Source organism: Myotis yumanensis, unplaced genomic scaffold (genome assembly GCF_028538775.1).
Source record: "Myotis yumanensis isolate MYYU_CA2020_CCGP unplaced genomic scaffold, mMyoYum1.0.hap1 SCAF_2, whole genome shotgun sequence".
Classification (NCBI taxonomy): Eukaryota; Metazoa; Chordata; class Mammalia; order Chiroptera; family Vespertilionidae; genus Myotis; species Myotis yumanensis.
In genome coordinates, this window is record NW_027223753.1 from 93,420,529 (window position 1) to 93,436,050 (window position 15,522).

General features: G+C 51.0%; 2 protein-coding genes across 4 annotated transcripts in view; one reads left to right on the top strand and one right to left on the bottom strand.

Annotated features, from left to right (window-relative positions):
* The window catches only part of SLC22A23 (solute carrier family 22 member 23), a 181,416-nt gene extending 177,562 nt beyond the window's left edge, over nucleotides 1–3,854 (top strand). For all 3 annotated transcript variants that reach the window (XM_070405799.1, XM_070405797.1, XM_070405796.1), the window contains one exon: nucleotides 14–3,854. In XM_070405799.1, the coding sequence (XP_070261900.1) occupies nucleotides 14–401 (388 nt within the window). In that variant the 3' untranslated portion in view covers nucleotides 402–3,854. The remainder of the gene's footprint in view (nucleotides 1–13) is intronic.
* Nucleotides 3,855–4,852: 998 nt separating this feature from the next.
* PSMG4 (proteasome assembly chaperone 4) lies at nucleotides 4,853–13,889 on the bottom strand. The gene is made up of 4 exons (XM_070405802.1): nucleotides 13,640–13,889; nucleotides 9,104–9,179; nucleotides 6,089–6,221; nucleotides 4,853–5,952 (listed from the first exon to the last, which is right to left on the bottom strand). Exons 1-3 carry the CDS (start codon nucleotides 13,811–13,813, stop codon nucleotides 6,100–6,102), a joined length of 372 nt encoding a protein of 123 aa, XP_070261903.1. The 5' UTR covers nucleotides 13,814–13,889; the 3' UTR covers nucleotides 4,853–5,952; nucleotides 6,089–6,099.
* Nucleotides 13,890–15,522: the final 1,633 nt, after the last annotated feature.

The window sequence follows — 15,522 nt, forward strand, 5'->3', positions numbered from 1 at the left end:
GGCCCTCCTGCAGGTGCGGCGGGCTGGGGCTGGTGCTGGCCAGCGCAGGCTTCGGCATGCTGACGGCGCCCATCATCGAGCTGCACAACCAGAAAGGCTACTTCCTGCACCACATCATCTTCGCCTGCTGCACGCTCATCTGCATCATCTGCATCCTCCTGCTGCCCGAGAGCCGGAACCAGAGCCTGCCCGAGAGCCTCTCCAACGGGGAGCACTACACGCGCCAGCCGCTCCTACCGCACAAGAAGGCCGAGCAGCCACTGCTGCTCACCAACGCGGAGCTCAAGGACTACTCGGGCCTCCACGATGCCGCGGCCGCGGCGGACTCGCTGCCTGACAGCGCCGCCGCCAACGCAGCCAACGGCCTGCGGTCCTGCGGCTCTGCGCGCGGCCTGCCCTGAGAGACCTGGGCCCGTGGGGGTGGCTGCGCGCAGGGTCACCGAGGGACCAGACATGTGGCTGCAGAGCACACGCGGCTCCGCCGGGCTCACCGGGCACCGACGCCGCGGGAGCACAGGACCTTCGCTGGTGTGGGGGGATTCTTTCCAAAACGCTAAGGATGGTGTGAGGAAGCAGACTCTTTGGAAATAAGACTTTCTTTTCTGCCATTAAATGTTTGTATTTATTTTGGTCATTTTTACGAGAAGCACTTTATTCCCTTTCCTCTCACTGATCTTGAAATAGAACCACCCCCTTCGAAAGAGGGACCCAGTCTCCCCGCCAGCAGCGGCCAGATGCCCCCAGGGCCGCCGGCTGTGCGCAGACAGAACACCGCGAGCAGTTCAGACTGCGCCACGCTGACATGTAAACAATGAGGTGTCCGCCAGAGAGGCTGATGGTCTGAAAGGTTTGGTGTTTGTAGGGTCAGAGCTTCTGGTCCATGTTTTGGGAGAAAGCAGCTCACGAATGTCATTAAAACCAGCTTAATCTTTCCTTCAAGATCATCCTTTTGTACTGGATGCTGGAAACTCTTTGGGGAAAAGCTTCAACATGTCACCACAAATCGTAAATGATCCGTGGCAGTTTCGCCAGTTTTCTGACCCAAGTTTGCCTGGTTCAGTTCATGACTAGATGCGCTGAGGTGAGGCATTTAGCATTAATGCTTTCTCAGATTCAGCTCTGCGGGAAATCTCCCTCCACCATCAGCTTTTCCAGCACTACCTGAAAACACGCTACTTTCTGACGGGAAACCAATGGGACAATAATTGAAATAGAGGACTAAGGCAAACCCACAGAGGGTGGGTGCTCTCCCAAAGACAGCGCATGCACATCTGGAGCACACCACACGGCATCACCAGCTTGGATGACTGTCGCTCCCACTGATTTCACGCTGAGACTGCAAACCTGCGGGAGCCGGTCCCCCTCATGCCTGCCTTTGCCTGCTTCCTGCTTCCTCCCCCTTCCCTCAGCACAGAGGTGGGGCTTGGGGCAAGCAGTGGGATGCTCATAGGTTAGTCCAACTGACCTCCTGCCTCTCTTAAAGCTTCAAGACCAATTGAGAGGAAGCAATAACTTCCCAAAGTTCAACTCCCATCCCCAATAGCCAAGGGTTGTCATTGACTTCATTGCTTGTCCCAGACAATGCAGGCTTCCTCTTCCCTTTCACGTCAGGCGTTCTCACCTGTCTGAGGGTGTTTCAGAGGAAGCTTGGAGGGCCTCCGCAAGGACACGCCGGGGGCCACTAAGGAACAAGCTTCATTGGCGCAGGCAGGCGCCCCCTTGAGCAATGTAGGCACCTGATTTTCCAGACAGCCTGGGTCCTTTCTAGAATTGTCCACCCACCCCACCCCCCACTTTGTGACATGTGTCTTTGTCATGGGCTGTGTTATCCCCAGGAAATCATAGTCTCGGGCCTGTAACTTAGGTGACCTCCAACTGACAGTTGCTAGAACTCAAAGGGCCTGAAAAGGGGTTGGCTTAACTACCCTTTCTCCCCTTCTAGCTTTCTACCCGGCCTGTTTCTTACTGTCTCCACCCACCACTCCCCTCCGAATCTGGTGGACTTCAATAGGAACTGGTGACTTGATTAAAAAAAAATATGGTGAGGAGGTGAAACTTGCAAGTGTGTGTGACTCCAGTGACTAAACCGTACTTTCTGTCGAATCAACGGGGTCTGGGGTCTCCAGCCTCGTCCAAGGGCCGCTGCCTAGGAAGAAGGCCACCTGGCCAGTCCCTATTTCAAACCCCACTCATCCTCACCTTCTCTCATCTCTTAGGTCACTTTTGTTCCATGTTTCCATGTGAGTCCACATTCACCTTACTTTACAAAGGCCTTTCTTTACAAACGTGCAGCCTCCGCGTGCCAAACTTGTTGAATACCTTCTGCCTTTTTTAGAGTACTTGCGACAAGCCACCTGGCAGCAAGACCCATTAATCCAGGACATGACATATGCAGCCGCCAAGCCCCTGAGCAGTTGAGGAAGGTGGGTAGGAGCCAGTGAGGTCCTGGGCCTGCACCTGGCCAGGTGTATGTCTGCATCACCCCAGCACCAGGGCACCTTGCAGTCCCCTTACTGTACTACGGAAGTATTGTAGCATTCTCTCGCTGATCGCAGAGGCCTCCCTTAAAATGTGATGGAGCTGCAGAATGCTGCCGGTAATCTCTAGGAAGGCGGAGGGAAGGCACAGCACTTACAAACTCCTGTTCCTCTTCAGGGTTAGGCTGAGCTCCTCTTCTGTTGCTGGGTTAGCTTAAGAATATCTGAAGCTCTTAAGGAAAACCTTTATCAAATGTAGCCAAAGCAGAAAAGCTTCCCTGTGAAATCCCCGTGAAATCCCACACCAAGTGGGCAAGGCGGCCAGGGCCCACTGAGCCTGACACACGTCCAGTCCCACCTTGCTCTGCATGGGAAGGGGCTGCAGCCACCATCTCCCTAGCACCTATTGGTCAAGCTTGGACTCCTCAGTCCTGTTTCCTTCGTGGTCAGTAGGGAAACAGTTCACAGACACCTGCCATTTCAAGTCCACTTTCCCATCACCTCCTACCCGCCCAGGGAGTCACCTCCAGGTATGTGCTGCAGCCACTCTCCTCCACCAGCCACTCTTGCATCCTGCTATCCTCTCGGGGAGCTGTAACCCCTTTCAATAAGTTATGCACAAATGTGAACGCCTGAGCCACGGCTGGACAGCTCTTCATCTGTTCTTTTCCAGAAGTCAATCATATCTCAGAGCAAGTACCCTAAGTACTAGCACCCAAGACAAATAGGGAAAAGTTTTAAATCTTTTGTTTTCTAAAAGAGTATAATTACTTGCAACTAGAGGAAAGGGGCTGGTAAGTTGTTTTGGCCACAGACCAGAAAGCAAAAATGGACATCGTAAAGGAAGTACTGCACTCAAACAATACCACTTCCTAGAGCCAAACAAGAAATGACTGAAGTGCCATTAAATGAATTGTGACCATCGCACCTCCCAGCCCCTAGGTGGCGCACGCGCGCGCGCACGTGCTGGGGAAAGCCCACGCTTCACTTTCAAAGGATGCCTCGCTTTGCTGTAGCGTGTTTTGGAAACGCAGCAGTGTGTTCTGTCCAGTGGGGATATTCCCTGTCCTTCCTGCCGCCCCAACATTTGAGGTTCCTAGTCAGAACCGTGTTACTGCACATCCACCGGGCTCACTCTGGAGGTGCTCATTCATAGCACAAGCCTATCGAGTTCTGAACTGTGTCGTTCAAAGATAATGTCTGCATGATGTCACATCTGTTGTACCTTTGAGGAAAATTTGTATGTAAATGTACAGAAATAAAAATGTTGCCCCATTAACAAATTTCCTCTGGAATGTCTTCCCTACCTCATCTGATGGTATCCAATGAAGGGCATTTCATGACCATTGACAAGTAATAAAAACTCTTTATTCAGACCTTGCTGAGTTCCTGTTTTAGCGCCTGTGTGAACCGAGTCTTCACTCTGCCTGGGAAGGGTGGGTGGCCCTCATCTGCTTGCAGAGTCCTGGTCTTAAAGGCAGGCAGAGGCAGAGAGGATTAAACACAGACTGTTTATTCAGGGCCAGTCTAAACCACCTGAGAAATGGGGCCATCAGTAAATTTGAGAGTTCTTTTCTCTTGTGTATTGATGTCCTGCTAATCTGTGACCTGCAAGTTCCCAGAAAGGTTGAGAAATGATTATCTGACACTGTGATTCTATAAGGAAAGACTGATAACCAAAACCTTCTTCTCTAATGTAGTATTTTTTCACAAGAAAACAATGTTTCTTTAATAAAGTTTTATAACAAACTCTTCTCTCCATAGCCCTGATTTTGTGTTACTTACTCTTCCTAGAGAAAGTGCCCACTGAGCTCTCAGCTCGGTAACACTGGCTGAGGCCTGGGAGGCTAGCACAGGAAGTCTGCTAAGGAGGGAACATCTTAAACCCCACACCTACTGCTCTGAAATGCCTTTATGTCCCAGCCACAATGTCACCACCCCCGGCTGCTTACCCCGGGCTCAATGCTTTTACCACTGCATGAAGTGTTACAGAGCCCTGGACTACCAGCCTCCAATAACAAAACGGGTCCAGGTGGGCTCCAAAGACTAGCAAGTGTTTGGCCAGTGGTCCTCTGGCTTGCCTGTGCTGAGCACCTGGGAGCTTTTCAACCCAATGCCTGGGCCCAGGCCATCGGCGTCTTGGGCAGGGGAGGCATAGGCAGCCTGTGAGAACTCCCCCACAGATCTGAATGTGAAGCCAAGCTTTGGAGCCACTGACTCAGGAAATACTGGCCTTTGGAAAAAGGAGTGAAAAAACAAGCAAAATGTGTAGCATTTGGTACTGAGTCAATGCTTTCCTGAGCAGGAGGCAAGGGTCATTTCTTTCCCGAGTTCTTGTACAGGTAGATTCGAAGAATGAAGCCACAGACAAAAGGTGGTAGATGCAAAGGTGGAAATTTATTGGAAACAAGTACAAACTCCCATGTAGGGAGGTGGTTCCCAAGGGGTAGCCCACTAAGCTCCTTCTTCCTAAGGATTATAAAGGCTGCAGTTCTTTGTTTCTTGTTGCTGCCTTCCAACTGGTCACTATATCAGCTTCAAAGCTCAAAACCCACAAGGTGCCCCCCTTTACTTCTCCCCCTTCAGTGGTGGAATTCTCTATCTCCTGTGAAAATCTGTTCCTTCTCCCATTTGTCAGCATTTCTCTATCCTCTGTGGAAGTCTGTTTCCTCTTTCTCCCCATACCCTGTGGCTTTTCCCTGTCTTCTGCAAATGGATGTCTTCCTTTTCCCTTATCCTGTGGCACCTTTTATTCTCTGTGAATATATGCCTCTTGGCAGCTCCAAGCCCACAACCAACTATGTCTTCCTCCCGCATGGACCCCCTAATTCCTAAAACTCCCTGCACTTGCCTATTTTACCCCTAAAAACTCCTTTCAGTACTAAAAAGATTAGAATCTACTTCAAGTGGTAGGCAGAAAAAGGCTAAGGATTAAAGATGACCAAAACAGGTACTTGGGACTTGGGGGGGGAAAAGAGAGAGAGAAGGAGAAGGAAAAGACAATGGGAACAGGAGGGCAAGCATTTGGATCCACATGTAGATAAAGCCGTAACTGACTCTTCATTGCCATTGCACTTATAGTTTGCAAAGTATTTCTGTGCAGTTAATCCTGACACTAACCCAGCAGAGTGGAGACCATTCCCATTTTGTAGGTGAGGAAACAAGGCCCAGAGAAGTGAGAGACTTCACCAAGACCACAAGTCTAGTGAGCTGTGAGGAGTGGGGCTCCGACCCAGGCCCGAGGGTGAGCACAGCAGAGAGACGTGCCAGGGAAGGCTTATCATCTCCCATTTTAACTGGGAATGGACACAACAGAGTCACAACTAATTTAACCCTTCAGTCTTTTTAGCCCCCTTCACAACAAAATCCCATCTGAACCCCTTTTCTCCATCACTGAGCAGTCACAAGGCAACTACTGCCCATTTTGCTTTTCTTCTTCCCAAGTTTGATCAATGACAGCCTTCTGGCCCACAATCTGGTGAAGGAGAAGAAGGAGAATTAATAAGATTAACCCTTTAAAGACAAAATGTAAATACATTAACCTGGTGACAAACAGTGGAATTCAACTCATTTATTTAAATGTATATTATACATAAGTTAGAAATCCTCACTTCCGCCTCAGCTAGAACTTTTCCGGAAAAGCCTCCATTTCTTCCTTGATCCTGTTTTCTACAAGTAACGCGAAGTTATTGTCTGTATTTTGTAGGTTATAGCTGACAAACACCTGCTTGTTGGTCTTCCTGGCTAAAAAGAGAAAACACATTGACACAGCCATGACTGAAATATCTAGAGACTCTGTGTGCCTCGGGCAGACCTTACAGCTTAGCAATGCAGGGGGAAAAGACAATGGGCTTTCAGGGGGAGAAGAAAGTTCTGGTTTTTATGACCTCAGAGGCAGCTGCTGCAAATGCAGACTAAAGTCTTTGAGACCGTTCTAAGTCTCTAGAACAGTGGCTCTTCAAGTGTGGTCAGCAGCATCCCCTGGGAACTCATCAGAGACACACATGCTCAGGGCCCACCCCCAGGCCAGCGGGATCAGAAAGGCTGGGCTTGCGGCCAACACTGATGTCCACGAGACCTCTAGGGATCCGAATACTAACGTTTAAGAACCACTGTTTGTTTCACTTTTCAAAAAACACCAATAATCCTACATTTCTCCATTTCTGTGTGTACCCATGCAGATACACACGCACATGCATATTCATATGTGTGGGCAAATACACATACACACACAAATATCTAATTTTCAATTTGATGTTGGCTATGTTTGAGCCCCTTTCTACAGAACAATAGTAATTAAGGTGTACAGCTCCAACTGCAGAAATCAATATGAAAGATGAGACAGACATCCTGAGGACAGCCGGGCAGCAAGTTTAAATCAGCTAAATAGTGTAACTGCACCAGAGCTGGGGCCTCCTCCCTCGGCCTCACACCACACACAGGGCGGTTACAGACTCCTCCTCCCCACAGAGGCACGCACCCACCCTCCCATCCCAAGGACTTCAGATGACCACGCCAACCCAGCATCAAAGGCAGAGAGGTGGTCAGGAGAGGTGAGACTGGGATGCCGGCCCAGCCTGCCCTCATTCAGGGGGCGGGAAATTCCCTGTCCACCAGAAGGGCTGCTCTGGTTCCAATCTCTCTACTTGCTAAGACAGGGTCTTACAGGGAGCAAGACTGTGCCCACCACATCGTCTGCCCAGCAGACCCAGCCAGCGCTGCCCTCCAGAGCCACACAGGGGGGTTCTCATCCACACCGCAGCCTCCAATGTTTCCAGGGTTACCCTGAACCCTCTATCATCTCTTCTCTCACTTCTTTTCATCTGTTTGGGACTCTGCTCTCTTCTCATTACCCCTTCTAGACAAAGCCCCCAACATTTGCACAAACTAAAAAAGAAAAAGAACCTGCCCTGGCCAGTGTTGTTCAGTGATTAGAGTGTCAGCTGGGGCACCTAAGGATCTCAAGTTCAATTCCCAGTCAATGGCACAAACCTGGGTTGCAAGTTCAATCCCCGGCCCCAGTTGGGGCACCTGTGGAAGGCAACCAATCGAAGTGTGTCTCTCACATCAAAATCTTCCTCTCTCTCTCCCCACTCCCTTCCACTCTCTCTAAAAAAGAAAAAAATCCTCAGATGAAGATTAATAAAACAAAAAATCAAAAGAACCCTATTTTTTTTGCATACAAACTATTAGCCCTCCATCTCAAGGACACATCTTCCTTTTTGGCACAAAAAACATGGCGCACCAAATGCGCACCCACCACCCTGCACTACCAGTCTGTCATCCACACTGTGGTGACCCACCAGTTTTCTGGCCCAGAACTATGAACACCCTCATCTTCACTGTGTCGGGCAGGCACACAGTGGTCTGTGACATGATTGTTATCCCTTAAACGCTGGCAATACAGTGAAACACGTGGAACAGTCATGTCTTCAACCTACTTCACGTGGTTCAGAAAAAACAATGACGTGAACACAGGAACAGTAACAACTGGGAATCTGGGTGCGGGCTAAGCTGGAATGCTGGAGCTAAGCAGGAATGCTCTGTATCTTTTCTTGCAACTTTTCTATAAATTTAAAATTACCTCCTAATACGAAGTTACCAAACAACTTACTAGTCAGATTTCTCTAATTTCAGGCTAAAGAAAAGGTACAGTGATGTTCCCAAAATGCTGCAGCAGCTGCCCTCGTGGCCTCACCCTGTCCATGCTCAGAACTGTGTGGCGAGTCTAGAATGGCCTCTCCTCAACCTGCCCCTGGCACCTGTGTGCCACCTGAACTGTGTGAGTGTTCTGTTTACCAGGGTGCCTTCCAGACTGACTTGTTTCCACTTTTCAGGGATTAAGTGGATAGAACTGTCAACACCAATAAAACACAGGGCTGGGCCCCATCCGCTGCACACGCCCAGCACCAGTACACGGGCGCTACATCTGAACCGGCTGGGAACACTGGTGACCACGAAGACTGAGCGGCCACAGAGGCGGCCCTACTGTTCAAGGCCCTGGCACCTGGATGGCCAGGGGACCGCGCACACTGGCCGAGGCGGCACACATGCTGTCCTCACCCGGACTGCCTGGGTACTTACAGGAAGTGTGTCTGGGGCGTAGGAGAGGGGAACTTTCAGCTTCAGGCTCTTGCTTCACACCCACCCTTCACCACACTGAGGCCAGGCCAGTCTCCCTCTGAACGCTGACGGCATCCGGGAGTGTAGGACCGTCCCTCCTGCACAGGCTGGCTCCCTGCTCCACAGGCTCCACTGACTCCCCAGAGCCCAGGAGGCTCCTGCAGCACTGCCCTTGGCACAGTGGCGCCCTTCACACTCGCCCCCACCAGAAGTAACGTGCTTGCAGAAGGACCCGAGTCACCCGTCCCTCATAAGCTTGGGCAGCAGCCAGGGCACGACATGGGAGTCCCCGAGGCACAGGCTGATCTGAGACAGTGGTGAGACCACATGATAGGGATGTGCTCCTAAAGGAGACACAATACACCAAGGTCTGGGCTTACTCTGCTGTGATGAGTTGATTTATCTCTTGACATAAAGATTCACCTCGAAAGTGACTTGCCTCACGATTCCATCACACAGTGAGGCCCCATCTAGCCACTCCTGTAGCCGCCATGGGTACATACCTAAGCGCTGGGCAAGGCCAGTAGAGGTCGTGTCTGAAGTGTCTCCGAGGAGGGAGGTGGACACAGGGATGGAGTCCTGAAAGGAAAACAGAGAGTGCGATGCGGCTTCTCCCTCAGCTGAACTTCTGCCACTGCTGACTCTTTCGCAGGCGGCAGTGGAGGTCCTGGGAGGTCAGACACATCGGCCAAGAGAAGAAGGCCTGGCATCAGTGTCAGCAGCCAGGCAGGCTGGCCCTCTACGCTATGAGCTCACACAGCGGGAGAGATGAGGAGCAGCCACGTGACGCTGGCATCACCGTGCTGACAATAGTTCTAGGAGTTGTTTCACACTAAGGGCGTGGTTTAGTGCTGGAAATTCCAAAGCATGCTGACGGGCAACGTCACAACCAAGATGGAAGCAAACAAGATCATTAAGGCCAGAGCTAAAAGGAGGCTATCGGAGTCTGGGTGCCACGTGCCTGCGGGCCCCTCACCCTGGCAGCCAGCAGCAGAGGAGGCAGGACACCTACCTCCTCACCTGACGGAGAACCACAGCTCCACTCCCCGAAGGGTGTCTGGGCTCTTCAAGTGCACAAAGGCCCCGTGACTCTGCAAAAGGGCACCAGCCATCAGTGTCCAAATAATGAAAATAAAAACTTCTGGCTATACTTGGTCAATTCTCGTTTCAGATAAGAAGCAATAAAACTAAAGATAAGTAAATGTGGCCCCTTTGAAATCCAGAGGTAATCTTACTTCCAATCACAAAATGGAAGTAATTCCCCTTCCCATTAAAAAGGCCTCGCTGAAAATGAAAAACCCGCTAACTTATAATGCGGCCAAAATTCCTTTTAATGTGAGCAGCGCACAGACCAGAGCCTGCTCTGTATCTCCTAAGGGTTCAAGTTATTTCAGTGCGAGACAGAATTCGTTTAGGCCACAAAAGATGAAAAGAATAAAAACATTCACGTCATGATTTTTCCTTGAGAAAGATACAAAAATGTGATCTTAATGAATTTGCTGTTTACAGATTTCAAGTTCAACTGTTAATAGTATTTACAGTTAAACCTCTTGAAAACAGAAAACCTACCTTAACAGGCTGACCTTTTCTGATCAAAAACAAAACTAAAAACCCACACTGTTACCCTTTTCTCCACTTCATTATTTCTGAAATCACACTGTGTAAAGCTGGTCTCCCAGGTAGACACATGCGTAGACGGCTTTATTGCGGCCGGAGGACCACCTTCCACTCAACCAGGCGCATCCTAGTTCTCTGAGCACAAAGGGTCCCCCACCCCGTCTTCCCTGGTCCCAAGCCGCTTCCCTCCTGCCGCTGGGGCCCTGCAGCTTCTCTGGCATCACACAGAGCCGCTGGCTGCAAGGCAGGCCAGCTGGATGAGCAGAAGTTGTATGGTTTTGTTCTACATGGTCTAGTCTTACATGTGGGGACTTTGGGGAAAGGGAAGAGACCTCACAGACCCTTTGGAGCCATCCCCGGCTCATGGGCCAGTAAATGTTTTCTAAGAAGGGCCAGATGGTAGGTAGACAGTACAGTTTTTATAGACAACTGCTCGACTCTGCCATCAGAGTGCAAAAGCTGTCAGACCCTATTAAGGATGGGCATAGCTGTGTTCCAATAAAACCCTAACACAAAAGGAGACGCGAGCCAGCCCGCAGGCTGCGGTGTGCGAGCCCCGGTCCACTGGAACCTTGTTTCCCTGCCCTAAGCTATGGCCTACACCTCTTCTCTCCAGCTGGCCCAGTCCTCTGCCCCTGGAGGACAATGCCTAGGCACACTGTGGCCAGTCGGTGGGAGTGGTTCCTTTTCCCCAATCTTGATGTAAGGTGACTTTCCAGCTGAGAAAATACACCCTACTAAGAGCTATGACTAGCAAGTGGTGAGACTACCATGGCCGCCCACAGCCAGAGCCTTGAAACCAATTCCAGGAATCGATGCCTGGTCTTACCCCATGGGCCCACAGCCTTAGGGTTAGGAAAGAAGGTGAAGTGGCTCCAGGCACCGTGTTCTCCAAACACACAGCACAGCCCATAACCCCCTGCCCCTCTGTGTGAAGCTGGCTCTCTTCCTCTCCTCCAATGAAGGAAGACCTGGAATTGCCACCTGCCCAAAAGCCCACCTGCTGGTACCCACTGGAAATGAAAAAAAAGAAAACAGACCAGAAAAAGAACAGCAAGAAGAAAGGAAACGCCTATGAGAAGGGCAGCCAGAGGGAAGAGGGATACTGTATGAGGCCCATCCAGACACTATCTCCTTCCCAAAGCTTTGCCCAGCTCCTGCCTGATGGCTCACTCCTCTCATTTCCCACCATCCCTGGGGCCCCTCAGAGATTACCATTCTTATTGCCTGGCTGCCTGGGGTTACTGTCAGTCCCCTCTAGCAAAAGGAGAATTCCCCAAGGGTTCCTCACTCATTCATTCAACAAGAATTTAACAAGCAGCTTGTCATAAAACAGACAAACCCCAATACCCACAAAACTGCAGAGGGAGCAACAGCTGGGGGCATGCCAGTGTGCCAGAGCAGCCAAGGGGCCAGGGGGTGGGCAGGGAGGAGGCCGAGCAGAGGAGCTCTCCCAGGTAACAGGGCCTGGAGGGTCACTGTAAAGTCTCTGGACTGTGCTCTGAGTTTCTTTCTGGAAAGGTCTGGAGGAAAGGAATGACAGTATCTAACTGCAGGCACTGTTGTGGGTTGAACTGTGTCCTCCAAAAAGTTATGTCCACGTCCTAACCCCTTGTACCTGTGAATGGGACTTCATTTGGAAATAAGGTCTTTGCAGGAATAATTAAAATGTAAGTTAAGATGAGGTCTCACTGGAGTAGGGTGGACCCTTAATTTATTATGACTGATGCCCTTATAAGAAAAGAAGACACACACAGAGACACTCGGAGAAGAAGGCCACATAACACTGGAAGCAGAGACTGAAGTGATGAGACCACCGCTGAGGAACACCAAGGACTGCCAGCACACCAGAAGGTGGCATGGTTCCTCCCTTGGAGCCTCAAGGAACCAGCCCTGACAACACCTTGATGGCAGACTTCTGGCCTCCAGAACTGTGAGAGAACAAATCTCTGTTGTTATAAGCCACCTAGTTTGTTACAGCAGCTCTAAGAAACTAATACCAAAAGAAGGGGGGAGAGGTAAATCAGCCAAAGAGGAGAGATGCTGCAAGCCTGGCAGGGGTGGCAGACGTTAAAGAGGTGACAGGTGATTAGATTCCCGATGGGTTTTTTTTAGGTGTAGTTGACACAATATTATATTAGTTTCAGGTGTGCAACATAGTGATTTTACATTTGTATACCTTACCAAATGATCACAATAAGCCTCATCACATACCCATGACTTATGTTATTTTTAAATATATATATTTTTTTATTTCAGAGAGGAAGGGACAGGGAGAGAGATAGAAACATTAATGATGAGAGAGAATCATTGATCAGCTGCATCCTGCATGCACCACACTGGGGATTGAGCCCGCAACCCAGGCATGTGCCCTGACCGGGAATTGAACTGTGATCTCCTGGTTCACAGGTAAATGCTCAACCACTGAGCCACACCATCTGGGCATGTTTTATTTATTTTATAACAGAAAGTTTGTACCTCTTTTTTCACCCATGCCCCACTCCACTCCCTCTGGGACATCAGTTTATTCTCTGTAAGGGCAAGTCTGCTTCTGTTTTGTTCTGTTTGTTCTTTTTGTTTGTTTGTTTTTAGATTCCACATAAGTGAAATCTTACTGTATTTGTCTTTCTCTGTCTGATTTACTTAACAGTGACTCGTGTATGTTTTGACTGACAGCAGGGCTCACAGAGTCACTGCCATACGTGTGGAGTGTGGGCGAGGTATCAAGGATAGTCCTCGGGTCCTGTGGAGTCGCCGTGACAGAGGCGCCTGGCTGTGAGGGGGGCAGGGTTAGGGAATAGGTCAAGGGCTTGGTCTTGAATATGCCTATTATGCCTATGCAGTAGACTTCCAAGTAAAGACACAGGAATCTGAAGTTCAGGAAAGAGGTCTGTACTGAAACACATAAATGTCGGTGGGCCAATAGAAAGAGGGCGTGAACACTAAGATGCCACCCCCAGGGTGCGATGTGACGGGGAGCAGAGGACTCACGATGGAGCCCTCGAACACTGCAACTACAGAGGCGAAGGAGAGATGGAGCCCGCGGGGTGGCGGGAGCGCCGGGGAGGGACCCGCCGGAGGTCCCACGTGCTGGCCTGACCGCGCACGGCACCCCGGGTGGTGCTGGTGCGGACCGACCCCCGTCCCCCCAGACATCACAGGAAGAGCTCGGGAGAGCTCCCACGGCCCTGCGAGCTCGGGAGACCAGCGGCTCACGCCCGCAGGCTTGGAGGAACCGAGCCCGCGGTCTCCTCGGCGGGCACCGGGCGCGCGCCCTGAGGCCCCCACGGAGCCAGCCCCCTCGCCGTCCCACCGGCCCAGCCCCGCTCCCGCCACGGGTCCGGCCGCCCAGGGACCGCCCCCACCGTGTCCCGAGCACCCCTCTCCCCGCCACCCGGTCGCCCCAGCCCTCCTGCACTCACGTAGCGGCTGCACATGGCCACGGCCAGGTTGCGCAGGTGCGGCGTGGCCCCCACCCACAGGAAGAGCGAGTCCGTCAGCCGCATGACGTGGAAGTGCACCAGCTGCTCCCACAGCCTCGCGCTGAAGTTGTGCAGGGAGACGTCCCCGCCCGCGGCGGCCCGCGGCCCCTCCATGCCGCCGGCCGCCCGGCCCGCCAGCCCGAAACTCTTCCCGCTGCAGCCGCCGGTCCCGCCAGACCCGAGCAGGCGAGCGCCGAGCGGCCGAGCGCGCCTTCGCTTTTTGCTCCGGAAAGTGGGCGGGGCCTTGGGCGGGTCTGAGGGGCGGGGCCATGGAGGGCGGGGCATGGAAGCCCCCCCCCTCCTCCCTCCAGGCCTTGCAGACAGAGCGGTGGGGGGCCGCGCTGTCCAGCAGGCCTCGCCCGCGCTCCTGTACAGCGTTGGACGCGGGGAAAACCCCCCTCGTCACTCACAGGGGCAGGGCCGGCCGCCGTGGTCAAGGGAGCCCGAGCGCCCGCCTGGACTTGCCACTCACGTGCTGGAGCCAGGAGCAGCGTCCTCCCAGGTCGTGACAGGCCAACAAAGACAGCCCTGTTGTACTCACTAGTTCCTTAAGCACTCCGAGAGCACCCACCTCCCAGATTACCATCTGGTTTGAATTATCAAAATCCACCCCCTGCTAGTAGCCCTGTACTTCCAGGGAAGCCTTGAATGTGTCTATCCTTTAGAAGGGCAACGATGTTGGGAGAAAGCCTATAAAAGGTTGTTGGGAGGATGGGTAGACAGTTTCAGACCCTCCTAAGCCGTAATTGTGTATAAGCGTGGGCCTTGGACTAATCTTTGAACCTCTCTGAGACTCAGAGTCCTCATCTACAACATGGACATAAGAATGGCTACCTCTCAGAGCAGTGGGAAGGGTTATGAGCAAGTACATGGAAAGTAGAGCAGATGGTGGCCATCATCATCCCAGCTGAGGGAGCCTTTAATTTTAGTCACTTTGAGACACTACAGAGTTGAAATAAGGAAGCCTTCAGTGTGTTAAGAAGGAAGGTTTGAAAAAAGAAAGAGAGAGAGAAAGACAAAGAATATATGTGGAAAAAACAAACAGGGCCCATTTTGTCAGATTTTGTTACAACTGAGTGTTGGGTTTTAAGTCAGAACTATCACAGTTCTTTAAAAAGTTCTGCTTTGCCAAAACCGGTTTGGCTCAGTGGATAGAGCGTCGGCCTACGGACTGAAAGTTCCCAGGTTCGATTCCGGTCAAGGGCATGTACTTGGGTTTCGGGCACATCCCCAGTAGATGTGCAGGAGGCAGCTTATCGATGTTTCTCTCTCATCGATGTTTCTAACTCTCTATCCCTCTCCTCTCCCTTCCTCTCTGTAAAAAAATAAAATAAAATAAAATAAAAAAATAAAAAGTTCTGCTTTTAAAATCTCTAATAAGTCTAAGTTGATTAAATTAACATTTTTAAGGGTAAGTATTTTTATAAGTTTGTTCTATTTGCTAATTATCAATGATTCAATAATATAGTTAACTAGAGGCCTTGTGCATGAAATTCATGCACAGGTAGGGTCCCTAGGCCTGGCTGGCGATCAGGGCCGATCAGGCTCCCGCCTCCCTGCCTCTCGGTCTCCTGGTCAAACTCTCAAAGGGACAATTTCATATTAGCCTTTTATTATATAGGATTTTCAGGTCACTTTTTAAACAGTTTTGTTAAGGTATAATTGGCATACAATAACTGCGCATTTAAAGTATACAAATCAAAGTTTTGACACATATATAACCCATAAAACCATGGCTATAATCAAAGTAGTGAATGTGTCCACCACCCCCAAAGGTTTCCTTAAGCCCCTTGTTAATCTTCCTGCCTCTCCCGCAACTGCTG